The sequence below is a fragment of the Equus asinus genome, chromosome 2, assembly GCF_041296235.1.
Source record: "Equus asinus isolate D_3611 breed Donkey chromosome 2, EquAss-T2T_v2, whole genome shotgun sequence".
Lineage (NCBI taxonomy): Eukaryota > Metazoa > Chordata > Mammalia > Perissodactyla > Equidae > Equus > Equus asinus.
In genome coordinates this window covers 141,940,472-141,958,025 of record NC_091791.1, presented here as the reverse complement: position 1 = coordinate 141,958,025, position 17,554 = coordinate 141,940,472, and the positions used below count along the sequence as shown (strand labels likewise).

The window sequence follows — 17,554 nt, the reverse complement described above, 5'->3', positions numbered from 1 at the left end:
CAATGAATGGATAAAGAAATGGTATATATATACAATGGAATACTACTCAGCCATAAAAAAGACAAAATTGTCCCATTTGCAACAACATGGATGGATCTTGAGGGTATGATGTTAAGCGAAATAAGCCAGACAGAAAAAGACAAACACCTGATGACTTCACTCATATGTGGAAAATAAACAAACACATGGACAAAGAGAACAGATTAGTGGTTACCAGAGGGAAAGAGGGTTGGAGGGGCATGGTGGGCGACAGGGGTAAACGTGTACATATATGGTGATAGATAAAAATTAGACCACTGGTGGTGAATATGATGCAGTCTATACAGAAACTGATAAACAATAATGTACACCTGAAATTTCACAATGTTATAAACCATTATGACCTCAATAAAATATTTAAAAAAAGATTTTTACAAAATGCTGAAGGATTATTAAAAGAAAGAAAAGAAATGGACCTGTCTTCTGTGGTTGAAACCCCTTGAAAGCTAACTTAATTTGTGAGTCCACGCACTACTCTGGCTTACTGGGTTCCTGACGGAGTGCAGAGTCCTTTTAGGGCTTGCTGGAGGCACACAGGGGCGATTGCACCGACCCCCAGGGATCAGACCTCGCCCCAGCCGTATGCCGCTTTCTGCTCTCTGCCCCAGAGCGAGAGCGCGGGAGTGGACCAAGTCGGCGCCCCGGAGGGAGGCTGCCCGGGATGTGGTAATTCTCGCGGGAAGATGCATCGTTGCCTCGGCAACGGCGTCGCGGTCGCGAAAGATGGCGGGGCGAAGTCTTGGCCTCAGGGTCAGTTCAGCCCCAGACTCCTAGGTAGCAGGCGGGCTAGAGGAGGCCCAGCCTCATTTAAGATCGGGTCTGAAAGTCTCTCTTTTCCAGAGACGGAGTGTTTCCGGGACTCCGCTCCCGCCACGCGTTCAGCAGCCTGCTACACCTCGACGGGACCTCCTCGCCAAGGAGGAAGAATATAAGTAAGAAATTCGGCGGTTCAGCTTTCCTTTCTTTCACCTAAATGAGGCCACTTAACAAGTACTTTTCCTGTGACTGACTGGATTTTGGGACCACTCGCTGTCTAGCATTCTCTTCTCATGGTCCCATTCGCTTGCCCTTCTTCATCTTTTCTCTTTGACTTGAGTTCCCCTGCGTCCTAGAAGGTCTTTGAAGTGGGCAAACATTTAACGCAAGAAACATGTTCGTCAGCAAGATGATACTGCTAGAAGTGGTTTGCATAATAAGAATTGCCACGAATAGTTCAATTTCTAGTTTAAGGAATTCTACTTAATTTCGATTTCCTAGAGTTTACGTATGTACATTTCTCTTAGCTTGGTTTCTAAATTGAAAGCATGTTTCTCAGGGCAGTTGGAATTACCGTTCTCATCCACGTTTGGTGGTGTTGGGAGTTTCCCTATCTGCGCTCAGTGTAATTACAACTGTCCTGACAATACGTGCTTTCATTCTTGGACCACTTCCCTCTTCATCCCCCAGTTTTCACACAGATGCAAGAGTAATCTTTTAATTTGATTGTGTCACTCCCTTGCCTAAAACTTTGCAATGGGTTCCTGTTGCACTTCAAAAGGGCTGTCAGATCTGGCTCCTGCCTCTTGTTTGATCTTGTGCTTTCTTCTTTGGCTTTTTTCTACCACTCTCCAGCCTCACTGGCCCTTAGTTCCTAAAGTTTTTCCTTCTCTTTCCTTGATGGCAATCACACATACCTTCTACCTGTAATTCTCAGAGTAGCCTTCCTTGCCTATGCTAAGTAGACTCCCTTGCAACTCTTTTTAAATTGTCTTATTAATTTTTCTTTGCAATTAGCATGGCTTGTTACAATAAACTTATTTTTTGTTTATTTTTGTATATTTGTTTATTTTTTGTTGTCTTCCTCCACTGGACCATAAGTTCCACAAGGTTGGAGACTATGTCTTTTGTTTGCCATCGTATATACCCTTACAAAAAATTATATTTTAACAGTTCACTTTCTTTTTAAAGTAACTAATTTACTTAAAAATTTGGAGAACATCCTGACAGTTCCTCAAATGGTTAAACATAGTATTACCATATGATCTGTACTTAAAATTAAAACATATTTAAAGTTAAAACTGACATATACTGTCTTTAGATGAACTGGACACATGCAACTTGTCATAGCATGTAGGAACATAATCACCCTCCTCTATTTGATGAAATGGGCCTACTATTCCAATTCAAGAGTGTACTTAAGCGATGGATCTGTTGTCCAGATACAGTTCTGAATCAGCTGTGCTCAAACCCCAAACGGTTATTTTTATTATCATACACCAGATAGCACTGAATAGCTGCATTGATTAGGTTAATTTCTTTGGTTATTTAAGGGTATATTTTGCACCTGCCTCTGGTATGGTGTTAGGGATATGGTCCTGCTAAAAGTCAGACATCTATAGGAGCTATTGTATTTTAGCAAAAGTTATTTTGTGGTGAAGGCACCCAGTTGTTACTTGTTCTGTTATCTGTACTCTGAAGTGTGCAAATCTGAGGCATTTGAACAGAGTAGCTCCCAGGCTCTACCTGAGCTTGTAGATCACTTCTGCTCCATTCAGAGGAGTAAAATGTCTGGCTGGGGATTCTTATAGGCAAGAATATGAGTTCGTGACAGAGTATTTTGCCACATGTTGTCTTCTCACTAACCATATTGGGATGTCTTTTCAGTAGGTGGAACACAGCTCTTCCCAGGATTCCCAATCCAGAATCTTCTATAATCAAATAGTTGGAGGAAGTAATCACTATCTGAGAGGACAGACTAAGGAATATGCCAATCAACCAAGTTGAAAAATTTGCCAAGCTTCATGCCTACATCATAAACCAGAGAGCTAAGCAATGAGACTATGTGACATCTGTTTTAGTTGGTCTTAATAACTTGTAGGGTGAGCTTCCCTCTGGCAACCTGCTGTCCATGTCAGTTACATTGGATTTGTAGATTAATTTGCAGAGAACTGACATCTTTATGCTATTGAATCTTCCCCTCCATGAATATGGTACATTTCCATTTACACAGGGGGGTTTTTGGTGTCCTTTAATAATGTTTTGTCATATTACTACATAAATATCTTGCATATGTAATTTTTTTCAAGGTACCTTATAGTTTTTGTTGCTATTTTCTAATTGTTTAGATGTGTAGGACCATTATTGATTTTTGTATGTTGATCCTAAACACATTTATATAGATATAGATTGTCAGCTCTGCTTAACTCTCCTGTTCATTCTGTAGAGTCCCTTGGATTTTTGATATAGTTATATCATATGTAAATTATGATAGTTTTGTCCCTTTAAATTTCTCTTGCATCTTCTTTTTTTCTTGATCTGGTTAGAACCTCGAGTGCAATATGAAATACAAAAAGTGATGGTGAGCATCCTTATCTTGGTTATGATTTTAAGGAGCCCACTTTTAATAATTTATCACTACATTTGAGGTTTGCTGTAGAGTTTTGGTAGATTTCTCAGGCTTAAGGACACTGTTTCCCTTATTTCCTGTTTTGAATGAATGTTAAATCTTATCAAATTTTTCTCCCCCAAATTAATTTAGGTGATGAAATTTTTTTTCACTCCCTTGTTTAATGTTTTAACATACTGAACTACAAAGGTATTTTTCTTGTTTTCCTTTAAAAAATTCTGGATTTGAATGCTTTAATTTTATGTAAGTTTTTTTCATCTATGAACAGAAGTGAAATCGGTCTTACACTTTTTTCTAGTTGTTTTCCTTTCTGATTTTGATATCAGTGTTATCCTAGCCACATGAAATAAGTTGAGTAGTTTTCCTTTTTTGTTTTATTCTGTTCTTGGAAGCTTTTTGTAATTAGAGATCATCTGCCCTTTGATAAAAATTGTGAAACCGAATCTGGTGTGGGTTTTTTTTTTTTTTTTGCCTATCAATTCAGTTTCTTTAATAATTATTGTTTTCAGAATAAATTTTAGTTATTTGGTAGTTTTTTAGAAAAGTGTCCACTTCATGTATATTTTTAAACGTATTAGCATAAAGTTATTCTAACTATGCTCTATGTTTTAAATCTTTACTGTATCTGTAATCTTATATACACCTTCTTTTGGGGACTTTCCAACACTGTTTATTTTTATCTTCTCTCTTTTTTTCTATCAGGCTTTCTGGGAGGTTTATATATTTTATTGGTCTTTTCAGAGAATTAGCTTTTGATTTTATTGCTAATCAATTTTTCTTTAAATTTCATTAGTCTTATCTTTATTATTTCTATCTCTTCTAATTGTGGTGGATTTATTTTTTCCTTTTTTGGCTTTTCTTATTTTTTAATAAATACATTTAATTTCTGTAAATTTCTCTCCAGCTACAGATTATCTGTAAGGAACTGTTTTGATATGTATATCTTTTGTGGTTATTTAGTTTTAAATATTTTATGATTTCCATAGTGATTATTTAGGAATATGTTTTTTAGCTCCAAAGCTTATGTTTGTTTTATTTTTGTTATTTTTGAATTTACATTTAATTGCACTGTGGTCAGAGAATGTGTATAATTTTGATTTTCAAAAATGTATTGCAGCTTGGTTGTGACGAGGTACCATGTTCAATTTTTGAAAATATTCTGTGCTTTCTTTGATAGAAAATATATTTACTATTTGTTGACTAATCTGTTAGATCAAGCTAATTAATTTTGCTGTCCGTAATATTAGTGTCCTCACCTTTTTTTTCCTACTAGCTGTATTGGTTTCTGTTAGAGGTATACTAAAATCAACTATAACTGTAATTTTAAAAAATTCTCTTTATAATTGTGTCCAGTTTTGTTTGGGGGTTGTATTGTTTAATTTATTTAAATACTTGAAATGAATTATTCCTTTCCTTATTACATAGTGTCTGTTACATCTTTTTCCTTCATTTCATTCCTTTTTTCATTCCTTTATATTCAAACTTTTTGTGTCATTTAGCTTAAAGAGCGTTTCTTTTATATCTATCTCATAATTTCTGCCTTCTAATATGTGAATTTATATTATTTTGTTTATTAATTTGAAGTTGTTTGGGCCATCTTTTTGTTCGTTTGTTTTCTATTAACTGTGCCTTTTCTTTGTTTGGTTCTTTTCTGTCTTCTGTTGGGTTGAATGAGTTTTCATTATGTCTTTATTTTTCTTTCATAAAGACGTTAGAAATGCTTTAACTTGGTTTCCCCCTGTCTGTCAAGTTAGATAATACTTCCTCTTTGTTTTGAATACCCCTACTTGTTATTGTTATAGTCTCTACTAACTTAGACTTATCATGATGTTTTATAATTTCTTTGCTCTTCATGATTCAATTTACTCCTTCCTCAAGTGTAGAACCTTCATTACTTCTCTCTGTGAAAACCTGAGTCTTCAATTCTCCAGTCTTTTCTGAAAATTTAGTTACTTCGCGCTTGTTCTTCAAAGACAGTTTAGCTGAACACAGATTTCCAGATGGCCAGTTTTTCAGCCCCACAGTCCATTAAAGATATCATTTCCTTGCCCATTGGAATCTAGACTTGTTGATGAGCCACCTGCTGTCAGCTTTTTAGATAATCATGCTGGGAGACTATTTTCCTCTGTTCTTTTTAAATAGTTGCTTTGGTAATTTAAAGAATATTCTCTTTGTCTTTGAAGTTCTGCAGTTTCGCTATGATGTGTGTAGGTGTGGATTTGTTTTCTTAATTCTGCTTGAGATCCATACCTTTCTGCATTTCTGACAAATTCTCAGCATTATCTACTCAAATATTGACATTCCCTCCTTCTCTGGGATTTCCTTCTGCACCTCTGTTAGGGTGATATAAATCTGTCTTTGCGGTACCCTCTGTCTTCAGTGGATGTTAGCCTCTGACTCCCACACGTCCGTCGGTTTCTAGCTGTTAAGCTGTTTTGGCTTCTGTTCCTGTTTACTGCTCTCACTTTGAGTTGCTGCTTTATTTTTAGTGCCAGGGTATTTCCCTTGCCTGAGTTTGAGCTTTAGCGGTATTTACTTCATTACATTTTATCCTGCATTTCCATGGGTTTGGAGCAGAAGAATAACCTTCTGAGTCATCCTGGTCTACTGTATTGACCAGAAGCTTCTAATGGCTCTTGTTAGGGAAATGTGAAAAATCAGGTGATGGCATTTAGGTGCAACTTTAAGTCTTTATTAGATATTTTTGTTTTGACTAACTCATCCTAAGATGTAAAAATATTTCTTAAAACATCAGACTGGTTTAAGAAGAAAATGGTACTGCTTTTTATTTCCCCTCTGGGAGTGGGGGTCATCAGTCGTTTGTGATACTTCTGAATCACATATCTAAAACAGACAAATAAGATATCTCGTTTTTAAAGTTGCGCAACATATTTCTTTCATATCACTTCAAAAGAGGCTAGATGGCCTAGAAATGTGACCTATGAATAGAATAAAAAAGTTATATGCTTTGGAAGATGCTAGTGTTAACCTTTAAAAGTGAAAAAGGGACTTGAACCAACAGTAGGGACAGTTTAGTATGTTATGTTAGCTTCAACTCAGAATATTTTGTAACCATTTAAGGCACTAATTATAAAGATTATGTAGAGATAAACATATTCCTCTATATTGTTATGGGAAAATGTACAAAATTGTACATATACTATAGATGAAATTTAGAAGGGAATATTAAAAATAAAAATGATTGGATGATGGTGGTAGGATTATGAGCAATTTTCCCTTTTTCCTTCAATGGTATTGCCATTCTTGCAGTCTAAATGGGGCCAAATAGTTTGAAAATTTTTTTTTTAAAAAGGAGTGGCACGGGGAGGTCAAAATAATTACCTTTATTTCTGATGAAGCTGATATTGAAGTACCCAGCTGAGGTGTGAGCCTCATTAGATGTGCTCACTAAACCCCAGATTCGCCTTCCCAGTCACAGCCACACCCCAGACCAATGCAGGCCTCTCCCTCACCCTGCCCCGCTCCTGTCGCCAGTTGGAGTTGATCCCAAGAAGATGAAGAGTGGAACTGAGTTGAATCTGCCAGTTTGTTCTTCCTAAATAAGTCATTTCACCTGAAGTGAGGGCCAGAGAGAGGCCAGGAATTCACTATTTTGATTTCTACCATGAAGGAGGAGGAAGCATGGGGAGTTGGAGATAAGTGTTCTAATAGGTATGTTAATTTTAGAATAAAAATGTCATGTGTATGTTTTGGCATTTGTTGGTTAGCTAAGGTGTAGTCACTGAAATTTAGTTACTTTTATTTTTGTTAGAATCTTCAGTATATCCAAATTATTAAATTATTTTCTGCTTTTAGGCGTTTAAATGCAGAATTGGAGGCAAAAACGGCTGATCTGGTTCGACAAGCTGAGGAAGTAATAGTAAGTAAATGCACAGTTATTAGTAATTCCACGTAAGTGCTAGTTTTTTACCTTTTAACTTGATGTATAACATACGTATGAAAAAGTACCCAAAGCATAAATTTTCAGCTCAATGAATTATCACAAATTGAACATGAATATATGTATAGGTTTGTGTATAGATGCATGTGTATGTTTTTGATAAGCACACATTTTCTAAGAGCCACTGAAAAAGGTCTTTTCTATTTAAGTGTTCCTATCATCTAATTAATAAGAACATTAATATTTAATAATCTTTCCCGCTATTTTAAGATTAATATGTGAGATTGGCTATGTAGAATTAACACTGGGAATTCAGTAAGGATAGACATAAAATAGTCTGTGGACAGAAGCTGAATAAAGGATAACAATTATTACTAATATTCAGATGGTAACTTGTTTCTCAGACTCTGCAGCTGGGGAACTCAAATTCTTAGGGCTAGACCGTCATCACAGGAAAAATGTAGAGGCTCTATCACTAGACAATGTAAGTATATATTGCCCCATTCTGGGTACCACGCTGCTTATTCCTACGTTAGCATTTTTCCTCAGGCATCAACATTCCCATTGTTAATTGATAGGATGTAGTAGCATTCCTTAGAGGAATAGGGTGGCTGCTTTCAAACCTTTTTTCAGTTCTTATTCTCATTTAATTCTATTTTTTTCTTTTAAATCCCCTCCCCCCACCGTGGAGTCGTTGGGGGCAAGAAAGTATAGGCAGTATTTTATTTTAATGCCTTATACAGAGCCATTATTATTAGTTTAGGAATAAATATATATAATATTTCAGGTAATATATTCAGATAATGATAGTTACAGGTTTGCTAGGTGCATTTGTAATTAAATATTTTATTAAAAATAAATATTTTCTTACATCTTTTAGTTTTTGCCAGTGTCTGAAGAGCAGGAAAATACTTAAAGAAACCCAGTGTTACAGTGGAAGGAGGGATTTATTATGTATTCTGTTCAAACAGTCTTCTAATAAGGGCCTTTTTTTTTTTTTCCAAAAAAGAGTAGACCAGGAAACTGGGAAGGGCTGGGAAAGGGCAGAGGGCATTCTCGCCCCCACAGAAGTAATGGATATAACTTTTGCCACATTGATGAACTTTTGTTTACTCATTTTCATTTCTTTTTTTTTTTTTTAAGAATCTCTGAAATTTTTTTTTTTTTTTAAGATTTTATTTTTTTCCTTTTTCTCCCCAAAGCCCCCCGGTACATAGTTGTATATTCTTCGTTGTGGGTCCTTCTAGTTGTGGCATGTGGGACGCTGCCTCAGCGTGGTTTGATGAGCAGTGCCATGTCCACACCCAGGATTCGAACCAAGGAAACACTGGGCCACCTGCAGCGGAGCACGTGAACTTAACCACTCGGCCACGGGGCCAGCCCCTCACTTTCATTTCTTGATATATCTTTTCCAAAAGCTTTTACTCTTAGTGCTTCATTTTTAGCATCTGTGAGCTTTTCTTAATGTTGAAGCTTTGCATGATTTGAGACAAGTCTTTCTACCCATTAAACATTTCTGTTTTTATTTCTTGTGAATTTAATTTCCTTTGCGTGTTACATAAGATGAAAGACTTTAATGTAATGGAGAAGCAGGAGTCAGATAAGATCATATAAAGGCATTGACACTCTCACATTTTCCCCTTAGAATTGACTTTTGTAGGGGAGGAGGACATTTCCTCTCCCCAAATGGGGGTTCGTGTAGCTGGAGAACGAATTAAATTCACATGAGACAGAATAGCAAGAGAAAATTAAACAAAGCTTTATGAGGAACCATGGCCCGGGGCCTTTCTTCCCGAAGGAAGAAAGGGCACCGAAGAAGTGGGGTGCACAGAGTGGTTATATAGCCCCAAACAGGGTGTTTCACATGTGATTGAAATGTCCCTCCCACAATAGTCACAAGATTGCCCTGTTGGCACAGTGCTTGATGGACACAGCAGGTAATGGTCTGCTATCTCGGTGGGCGTAGCAGGAGGCAAGTCTATGTCTGGGGCTGGGCGGTCACTGGTGAGCGCAGCAGCAATCGGTTCCTAGCCTAAGGAAAGATGCTTAATCCTTAAGGAATGCCAAAATTGGGAGGGGGAGGGAAGTCAGTTACAGGAGGTTACCAGACTAGCACAATAAAATGCAGATTTTAAGTCCTTGCCTTTGGTATTGATTAAGAGTTTTTAGAGAGTAGGTCATCTCCTTTCTTCTTCCTGGTACAGAGAGGGAGGCACCTTTTTCAGATAGAGATTTACCTTACAAATGTAAACGTGTCCTAACAAGGGCAAGTTCCACTCCTCAGAGCCTCCTTCCCTGTCCCAGTTTATCAAAAGCAATCAGCCTCAAATAATCCTGATGCCAAAGAGACATATCTTGGGGTGGCCAATTCCAGGTCCCCACACTTTCTTAACCCAGATTGAATGAAAGGTGAAACTACATGATTCCAGACCTTATTTTTATACTGTAGCATTTATAATCCTGTGCCTTGATTTCATAGAAACTGTGGACAACTCTGAAATGATTAATTATGAGAAAGGCACTTGAATGCATCCTAGTTTTGTGTTTTTCCTTCCTATATGGCTTGTCTTTACTCATTTAACTAGAGAGATCAGCAAGAAGTACGATCTAGGCCTACTTCAACACAAATTAAATCATATGAAGAAGAAGATGATTACAGTTTAAGGTAAGTGACAAATTCTCAAACACCTCTTTTTTTTTAACTGGGTAAATGCTGTAAGATATTTTTCTTTTTTTAAATTGAGGTATAACCGATGTACAGCATTTTAGTTTCAGATGTACAGCATAATGATTTGATATTTGTATGTATTGAGAAATGATCATTACAGTAAGTCTAGTTAATGTCCGTCACTGTACATAGTTACAGAACTTTTTTTCTTGTGATGAGAACTTTTAAGATCTACTCTCTTAGCAGCTTTCAAGTATGCAATACAGTATTAACAATAGTTGCCATGCTGTACATTAAATCTCCATAACTTATTTATTTTATAACTGGAAGTTTGTACCTTTTGATTCCCGTCACCCATTTTGCCCAGACCCCAACCCCTAGCCTCTGGCGATCACCAGTCTGTTCTCTGTATCTAAGAGCTTGGTTTCTTTTTTTTAGATTCCACATACAAGTGAGATCATATGGTATTTGTCTTTCTCTGCTGGCTTATTTCACTTAGCATAATGCCCTCAAGGTCCATCCATGTTGTCGCAAGTGGCAGGATTTCATTCTTTTTTTATGGCTGAATAATATTCCATTGTATGTATATACACCACATTTTCTTTATCCATTCATCTGTCAGTGGACATTTAGGTTGTTTCTATATCTTGGCTATTGTAAATAAGGCTGTAATGAATGCTGGGGTGCATATGTCTTTTCGAGTTAGTGTTTTCATTTTCTTTGGATAAATACCTAGGAGTGGAATTGCTAGATCATATGGTAGTTCTATTTTTAATTTTTTGTGAGTCTCCATACTGTTTTCCATGGTAGCTGCACCAGTTTACATTCCCATGAATGATGCACAAGGGGACCCTTTTCTCCATGTCCTCATCTTATCTCTTGTCTTTTTTTTTTTTCCTTTGGTGAGGAAGATTTGCCCTGAGCTAACATCTGTGCCAATCTTCCTCTATTTTTTATGTAGGATGTGTCTACAGCATGGCTGATGAGTGGAGTAGGTCCTCACCCAGGATACAAATCCATGAACTCAGGCCACTGAAGCAGAGTGTGCAGAACTTTAACTACTTGGCCATGGGACCAGTGTCATCTCATGTCTTTTTGATAATAGCCATTCTAACAGGTGTGAGGTGCTATCTCATTGTAGTTTTGATTTGCATTTCCCTGATGGTTAGGGATGTTGAGCTTCTTTTCATGTAGATGTTGGCCATCTGTATATCTTCTTTGGAAAAATGTCTATTTAGATCATCTGCCCATTTTTTAAATTAGATTTTTTTTTGTTATTGAGTTTATGAGTTCTTTATATATTTAGGATATTGACCCTTTATCAGATATTTGGTTTGCAAATAATTTCTCCCATTCAGTAAGTTGCCTTTTCATTTTGTTGATGGTTTCCTTCGCTGTGCAGAAGCTTTTTAGTTTGATGTAGTCCCACTTGTTTATTTTTGCTTTTGGTGCCAAATCCAAAAAATTACCGCCAAGACTGATATAAGGAGCTTACTGCCTATGTTTTCTTCTAAGAGTTTTATGGGTTCAGGTCATACATTCAAGCCTTTAGTCCATTTTGAGTTTATTGTTGTATATGGTGTAAGATAGTGGTCCAGTTTCATTCTTTTACATGTTACTGTCCCGTTTTCCCAGCACCATTTATTGAAGAGACTGTCCTTTCTCCATTGTATATTCTTGACTCCTTTGTCATAAATTAATTGACCATATATGTGTGGCTTTATTTGTGGGCTCTCTATTCTGTTCCATTGATCTCTGTGTCTGTTTTTATGCCAATATCATACTGTTTTGATTACTAAAGCTTTGTAATATAGTTTTAAGTCAGGGAAAACACCCTTTTTTTTGATGATGTATGTGGATCTTTTATTATATAAAACTTTTTTGCAGGTAAGTATTTGAAATCTGTAACTTGAAGAATACGTAATATATAAAATACTAATAGCTGGGGAGTTCTACCAGTCAGACAAAATGTAAACCCTTCACCTACTTTATCTCATTTAATTCTCAAAGTATTTTGAAATAAATATTATTGTCCTCATTTTAAACATGAGGAAATTGCAGCTTTGAGAAGTTCAGTAGCTTACCCAAGGACGTAGAGATAGTATGTGATTTCACTGAAATCCAAGCCACAGTTGATAAGATTTCTAAACCTGTTCTCACAGATTCTGCCTTTCTTTTAAAATTGCATATGAAGATTAGGTAAAAATAAACAAATTAGCAAAAATAAAATATATTAGATCTTTTCTTTCCTTGAATTTTACATGAACTTCAGATATGTCAAGAAATTAGGGAACCAAAAAAATATTTAGGAATAAATTTAACAGGAAAAGTAGAGGATCTGTGTGAATAAACCTATAAGATCTTGTAGTAGGGGCAATGGTGATCACCAGATCTTCCAAGTCTCTTGCTATGAGCAGAAGTCAAATCATTCTCTTCCAAGCCTGAAGAGACAGGAGTTGGTGTCTGAACTTTCAGCTAACTCTTTCTTTGCCATGATCAGTGAAAATTTGTTTGGCAAAACCTCCCAGCCTGGTCTCTGGGTGACCATGTGGAATATAAGGAAAAAAGGGCCTCCCCTCTCTTTCTGCTGCTACTTTGGGTTTGTTAAGCCCCTGAGATTTGGGGTTAATATCTTAGCCCGTCCTAAGGAATGCAGCAGTTGGCGTTGAGAGTAGGATGCTGTAAGTGCGGGTTTAGCTTTGTAGTCAGGTGGTAGTGGCAAGGAAACTGACATTGGAGGCTGGAAAGATAGAGGAATGCTGGTATGTAGTGGCAATAAATTTAGTAAAACTGTCACCTTTGGTAAACTGGGAGGCAGAACAGATGTCTAATGAACTTGTGCTCTAGGGAAAGAGATGGGAAAACAGAGTATTAGTAAGCACTGTTACTATTAGCTGTATTTGGTGCAGCGTTATAAGAAAGACAAATTGGGAAAGAATTGCCTTTTTGCAAACAGACATGAAAGGAAATATGGAGATTCTAGGAATTATAGGCCTTGTAATATTGGAAAAGTTGCCTGCTTCTAATTTTGATGAGGTCCAATTTATCTGCTTTTTGGATGCTTGTGCTTTTGGAGTTACTCTAGAAATCCATTGCTAAATCCAAGGTCATTAAGATTCACTCCTCTATTTCTTTATAGGAAAGTAGTATAGTTTTAGCTCTTACCTTTAGGTCTTTGATCCATTTTGAATTAATTTTTGTGTATGGCATGAGATAAGGGTTAACCTTCATTCTTTAGCATGTGGATGTCCAGTTGTCTTAGCACCATTTGTTGAAAAGAGTATTCTTTCCCCCATTGAATGGTCTTGGCACCCTTGTCAATAAGCTGACCAGAGACACAGTTTTATTTTAGGACTGTCAATTCTGTGTCATAGATGTGTGTATCTATTTGTATACCAGCACTACACTGTCTTGATCACTCTTGCTGTGTAGAGTTAGCTGCTTTTAGACCTCAAAATTATGAGAGAAAATTGAGACAAATCTTTGAGTAACAAAAGCCTGTTAAAGCTCAACTTTGAGGCAAAGATCAGAGTAAAGGTATGCTCTTCACAACTATTGGTAAAACTTTCCAATGGATTAAGGTTCTTCAGGGCAAGGATCATATTAAATAGCACCTAGTGAAACTTTCCAGTTGGATAAAATGGCTCAAGGCAAAAACCTAACTAAAGGCATATTCTCTCCATAGAAGCCCGACAACTTCAAAGTAACCCATTTTTAAATTGGTAGGGGGAGAGAAAAGTGGAGGATGGACAGAAGGATGGAAGGGGAGAGAGAGGTGTTCAAGGTAAAGTAAAGAAATAGTCTTGGAAAGAACCGTGGGTGTGGTAATGACACAGGGAACTGACTGGAATCAAATAGTAAGAAATGAGTTTTTGAGAGTTGTACTAGCGAAGAAACTTTGAGTGATGGACTAAAACTGTTTGTGACTACTTAAATCTTGAAAGAGCTATGGGTCCTCTCAGTCTTCTAAGATAAAGAAGCAGGCTGTGAGAATTGCACAGCTGTTAAAGGGTATAACGTTTAAACACCTAGAGGGCGTAGAAACAACAAAGAAATGTGTAACTTAAGTGCCAGTATATTCGTCTCATACTTGAAATATTGGAACATCAGTCATTAGGTCAAAAGTTTTATTGCATACGATCCAGCAATTCCTCTCTAGAAACGAAGACCTGTGTCCTAGCAAAAACCTGTATGCAAATGTTTATTACAGTTTTATTCATAATTGCCAAAAACTAGGGACAACTCATATCTATCAAGTGGTGAATGGATAAACAAATTATATGTTAATGCAGTGGAATACTACCTGGCAATAAAAAGCAATGAACTACTGATAGGGCAATAACACGACGCTAAGTGAAAGAAGCCAGACTAAAAAATGTATATACTGTATGATTTTATTTATTTGACATTTCAGAAAAGGTAAAAACTGTAGGGACAGAAATCAGATCTGTGGTTGTGTGGGGCTCAGGGGGAGAGAAGGGGATTAACTACAAAGGGACACGCGGGAACTTTTTGGGATGACAGAAATATTCTCTATCTTGGTTGTTGTGGTGGTTTCATGACCATATAAGTTTGTTAAAATTTATAGAACTGTACATCTAAAAAGGGTGTATTTTACCATATGCAAATTATATCTCAGTAAACCTACAAAAATAATCTTTAAACACCATTGGTGCCAGGTTCAGCTATTGGTGGTACAATGGTGGATAAATAGACCAGGTCCTGCTCCCGAGGACTTAATGCCTAGTATGTTGCTTTTTAATGGTTTTTGAAATTTAAACAAATTTTTCATAAAAAATACTTTTTTTACATCATCATTTGATATATACATATATATGTGTACGTATAATGTGAAACTATTCATCCTTATTATATGTAACGCTCTCCAATATTTTATGGAAAATGATGTTTAACAGTTATCAAAATTCCAAAATTTGGATTACAAATAAAATTTGGCACAGCTTTTATCCAGTAAATGAAAAGATTGAAATGATGGTAACGACAGCTAATCCCTAGTTTCTGTTGAAGCAGGTGAGAGACTGATTTCACAAGCATGAAAATAAATCTGTTGGTTTTCTTTTACTAAATTTTTTTAAGTGCAAAGTGGTGGTGACACCTCTGTTTAGATCAGGCGGCTCTTTTTTTTTAATGCTACTGTTTGAACAGATGGCTTGTACCATGTGAAACATGGCGCTTGACTATTGGGAATTGCTAAGGATGGGAGGTAATTCTATAAAGAGACAATCCATGTTAGCTTGGATCAATGATAATTCACCTAAATGATTATAGTCAGGCAGTCTATATTAGAATAGGTCTTCAACATCCAGGGTTCCTCTGTCAAGTAATATGGTAGGGAAATAAGAATTTAGTTCCCTAATAGTATAGCATACATATCCCTCAGTCTGCTGGAAGCAAGGTTCACCACACAAATCATTTAAATCATAAAACACGCAAACCTTTCATGGAGAAGTTTTACATAAATAATCAGAATACACTGATGCACTGCATGACGATGTTTCAGTCAATGACAGACCACATGTGTGACAGTGGTCCCATAAGATTAGTACCATATAGCCTAGATGTGTAGTAGTCTATCCCATGTAGATTTGTGTAAGTACGCCCTGTGATGTTCACACAATGACAAAATTGCCTAACAACACACTTCTCAGAATGTGTCCCCGTCATTAAGCAGCACATGATTGTACTGTTTAGTTGATTTTTCATGGAAATACACTAGCAAGTAATAGCACTCTGTTAAACCTGAAGGAGGAACATAACCGTTAAATGTCTTTTAGCTGATAGGTATGTGTATGTGCTGGGGGAGGCCTATGGAAGGTGTAGAAAATGCAAAGAAATGGCAAATATTATTTAAAATGAGGGTGATTAAAGAGGACACTTAAAATTTGTATAAAATTTGAAAACCTTTCATGTCATATGTGAGAGTGATTCTTTAATCTCTGTAATTTTAAGATATTTTGAAAGCCTTGTCTTTTCCCCAGAGCTATTTCTAGTTCTTTAAGAGGTCATAGTCATATTTAATAATATCCATCTAAGTATATCTTTGTGTTTAATATTGAAAAAACCTATATATGACTAGTTCGAGAGGTGGCATCTGATGGACAGAAATGTTGTTTTTCTGTCCTCTACTATGGGTAGGAGTTCTCAGGGGTTTGATGTAATTTCTTAGTTTTTTTTTCGTAGCAACAATAGATACTAACTTGGTAGGTTTTCAGAAATATTAACACATGTGTTGGCGAGGATCTAGAAAATTGATGAGGGGCAGGCAAACTTTTCCTGAAAAGAGCCAGAGAGTAAATATTTTTGGATTTGTGGGCTATGCAGTCTTTGTCACAACCACTCAACTTTCTGGTTTTAGTGTGAAAACAGCTCTAGACAATGAGTAAAGGAATGGATGTGGTGGATTCAGCGTGTGGGCCATAGTTTGCAGACTCCCATAATCACTCTTCATTTTAAACTACAAACATATTTTGTCCATAAAAATGAATTGTATTTTAGATGAATTTGTTAATACAGTTAGCAAATATTTAGTGCCAATTTAAGAGTTTATATGCCAGTTACTGTGGCAAGTACTAGGCATAGAGCAGTGAACAAGGCAGACATGATTCGTACTCTCGTGGAGTCCACAATGTAATGGAGAAAACAGACATTGACCAAGTATTTAAATGCATTAGACAAAGAATAACATTGGGTGAGCTCACAATAAAAAGCCCTGTTTGTAAAATAGGTAATCCTTGTGTGTAGCCAATAATCACTCCTTATGATTTCCATTTGTTAAAATTTGTGCTGTACTTTCTTACAACAATATTGACATCATGGTACATCTTCTCAAAGGTGAATTATTTAACCAAAGCACTTTTCTTGTTTGTGACACTCATTCAAAATCAATTAACATGTGCGTAATAGAATTATAGCAAAGTCTACTTGATAGTTGTTTATTTTCCCTTTCAAATATAATTGCTGTTGAATTTTATCGTGTCTCAGCCTTAGTATCACCTATTCTTAATTCATAATGCTTATTTTTGGTCTGTAGAGGTCTATTGTCATCTGAAGGGACAGTTCATGTACATTCGGAAACTAAGGTATGAAATCAAACTTTGTGAACATAATTACATTCTGTAGAATTTAGGTTACTTTTCAGACTTTTCTTAGGCAAAACAGAGAAGGGGTATGGCTTTATAGAAATAGAATAGAAGCCTTGATACTCAGAAGAGATGCCTTCATGAACTGTTGCTCACATAATAAATTGAGTTCTTTTTTGTCTCATACTTTCACAGAACAATTTGGAGAAACATTGGAAAAAATTCAAAACGAAATGAATCTGTAACCAAGGATTTTTAGTTTTCTCGCTGAAGCTCAAATTTACTAGATAGAAGGCCTGAAAAAGAAAGTATTCATATACAAAGACGGTGATTTAAAGGTTTATTCATTCATTTAAATATTTACAGCGTAGAGATCACTATTCCAGGTGCTGTGTACACTGGGGTCTGCAAGGTCCCCACCCATGGGGATCTAGGACAAGTGTACATGAAGGCCTGTCTGG

The 17,554-nt window shown here is 36.4% G+C and overlaps 1 protein-coding gene across 4 annotated transcripts in view; it reads left to right on the top strand.

Moving 5' to 3' along the window:
* The first annotated feature begins 708 nt into the window (after positions 1-708).
* TEX9 (testis expressed 9) overlaps positions 709-17,554 on the top strand; it is a 57,603-nt gene continuing 40,757 nt past the window's right edge. Inside the window, exons 1-5 of one of the 4 annotated variants that reach the window (XM_014860454.3) lie at positions 710-789; positions 880-971; positions 7,241-7,304; positions 9,911-9,990; positions 17,045-17,093. In XM_014860454.3, coding sequence (XP_014715940.1) covers positions 763-789; positions 880-971; positions 7,241-7,304; positions 9,911-9,990; positions 17,045-17,093 — 312 coding nt within the window. In that variant the 5' untranslated portion in view covers positions 710-762. Of the gene's footprint in view, positions 790-879; positions 972-5,931; positions 7,097-7,240; positions 7,305-9,910; positions 9,991-17,044; positions 17,094-17,554 lie in introns of those variants that run through there. The other 3 variants (XM_070501315.1, XM_044764834.2, XM_070501313.1) reach the window with 3 other exon arrangements.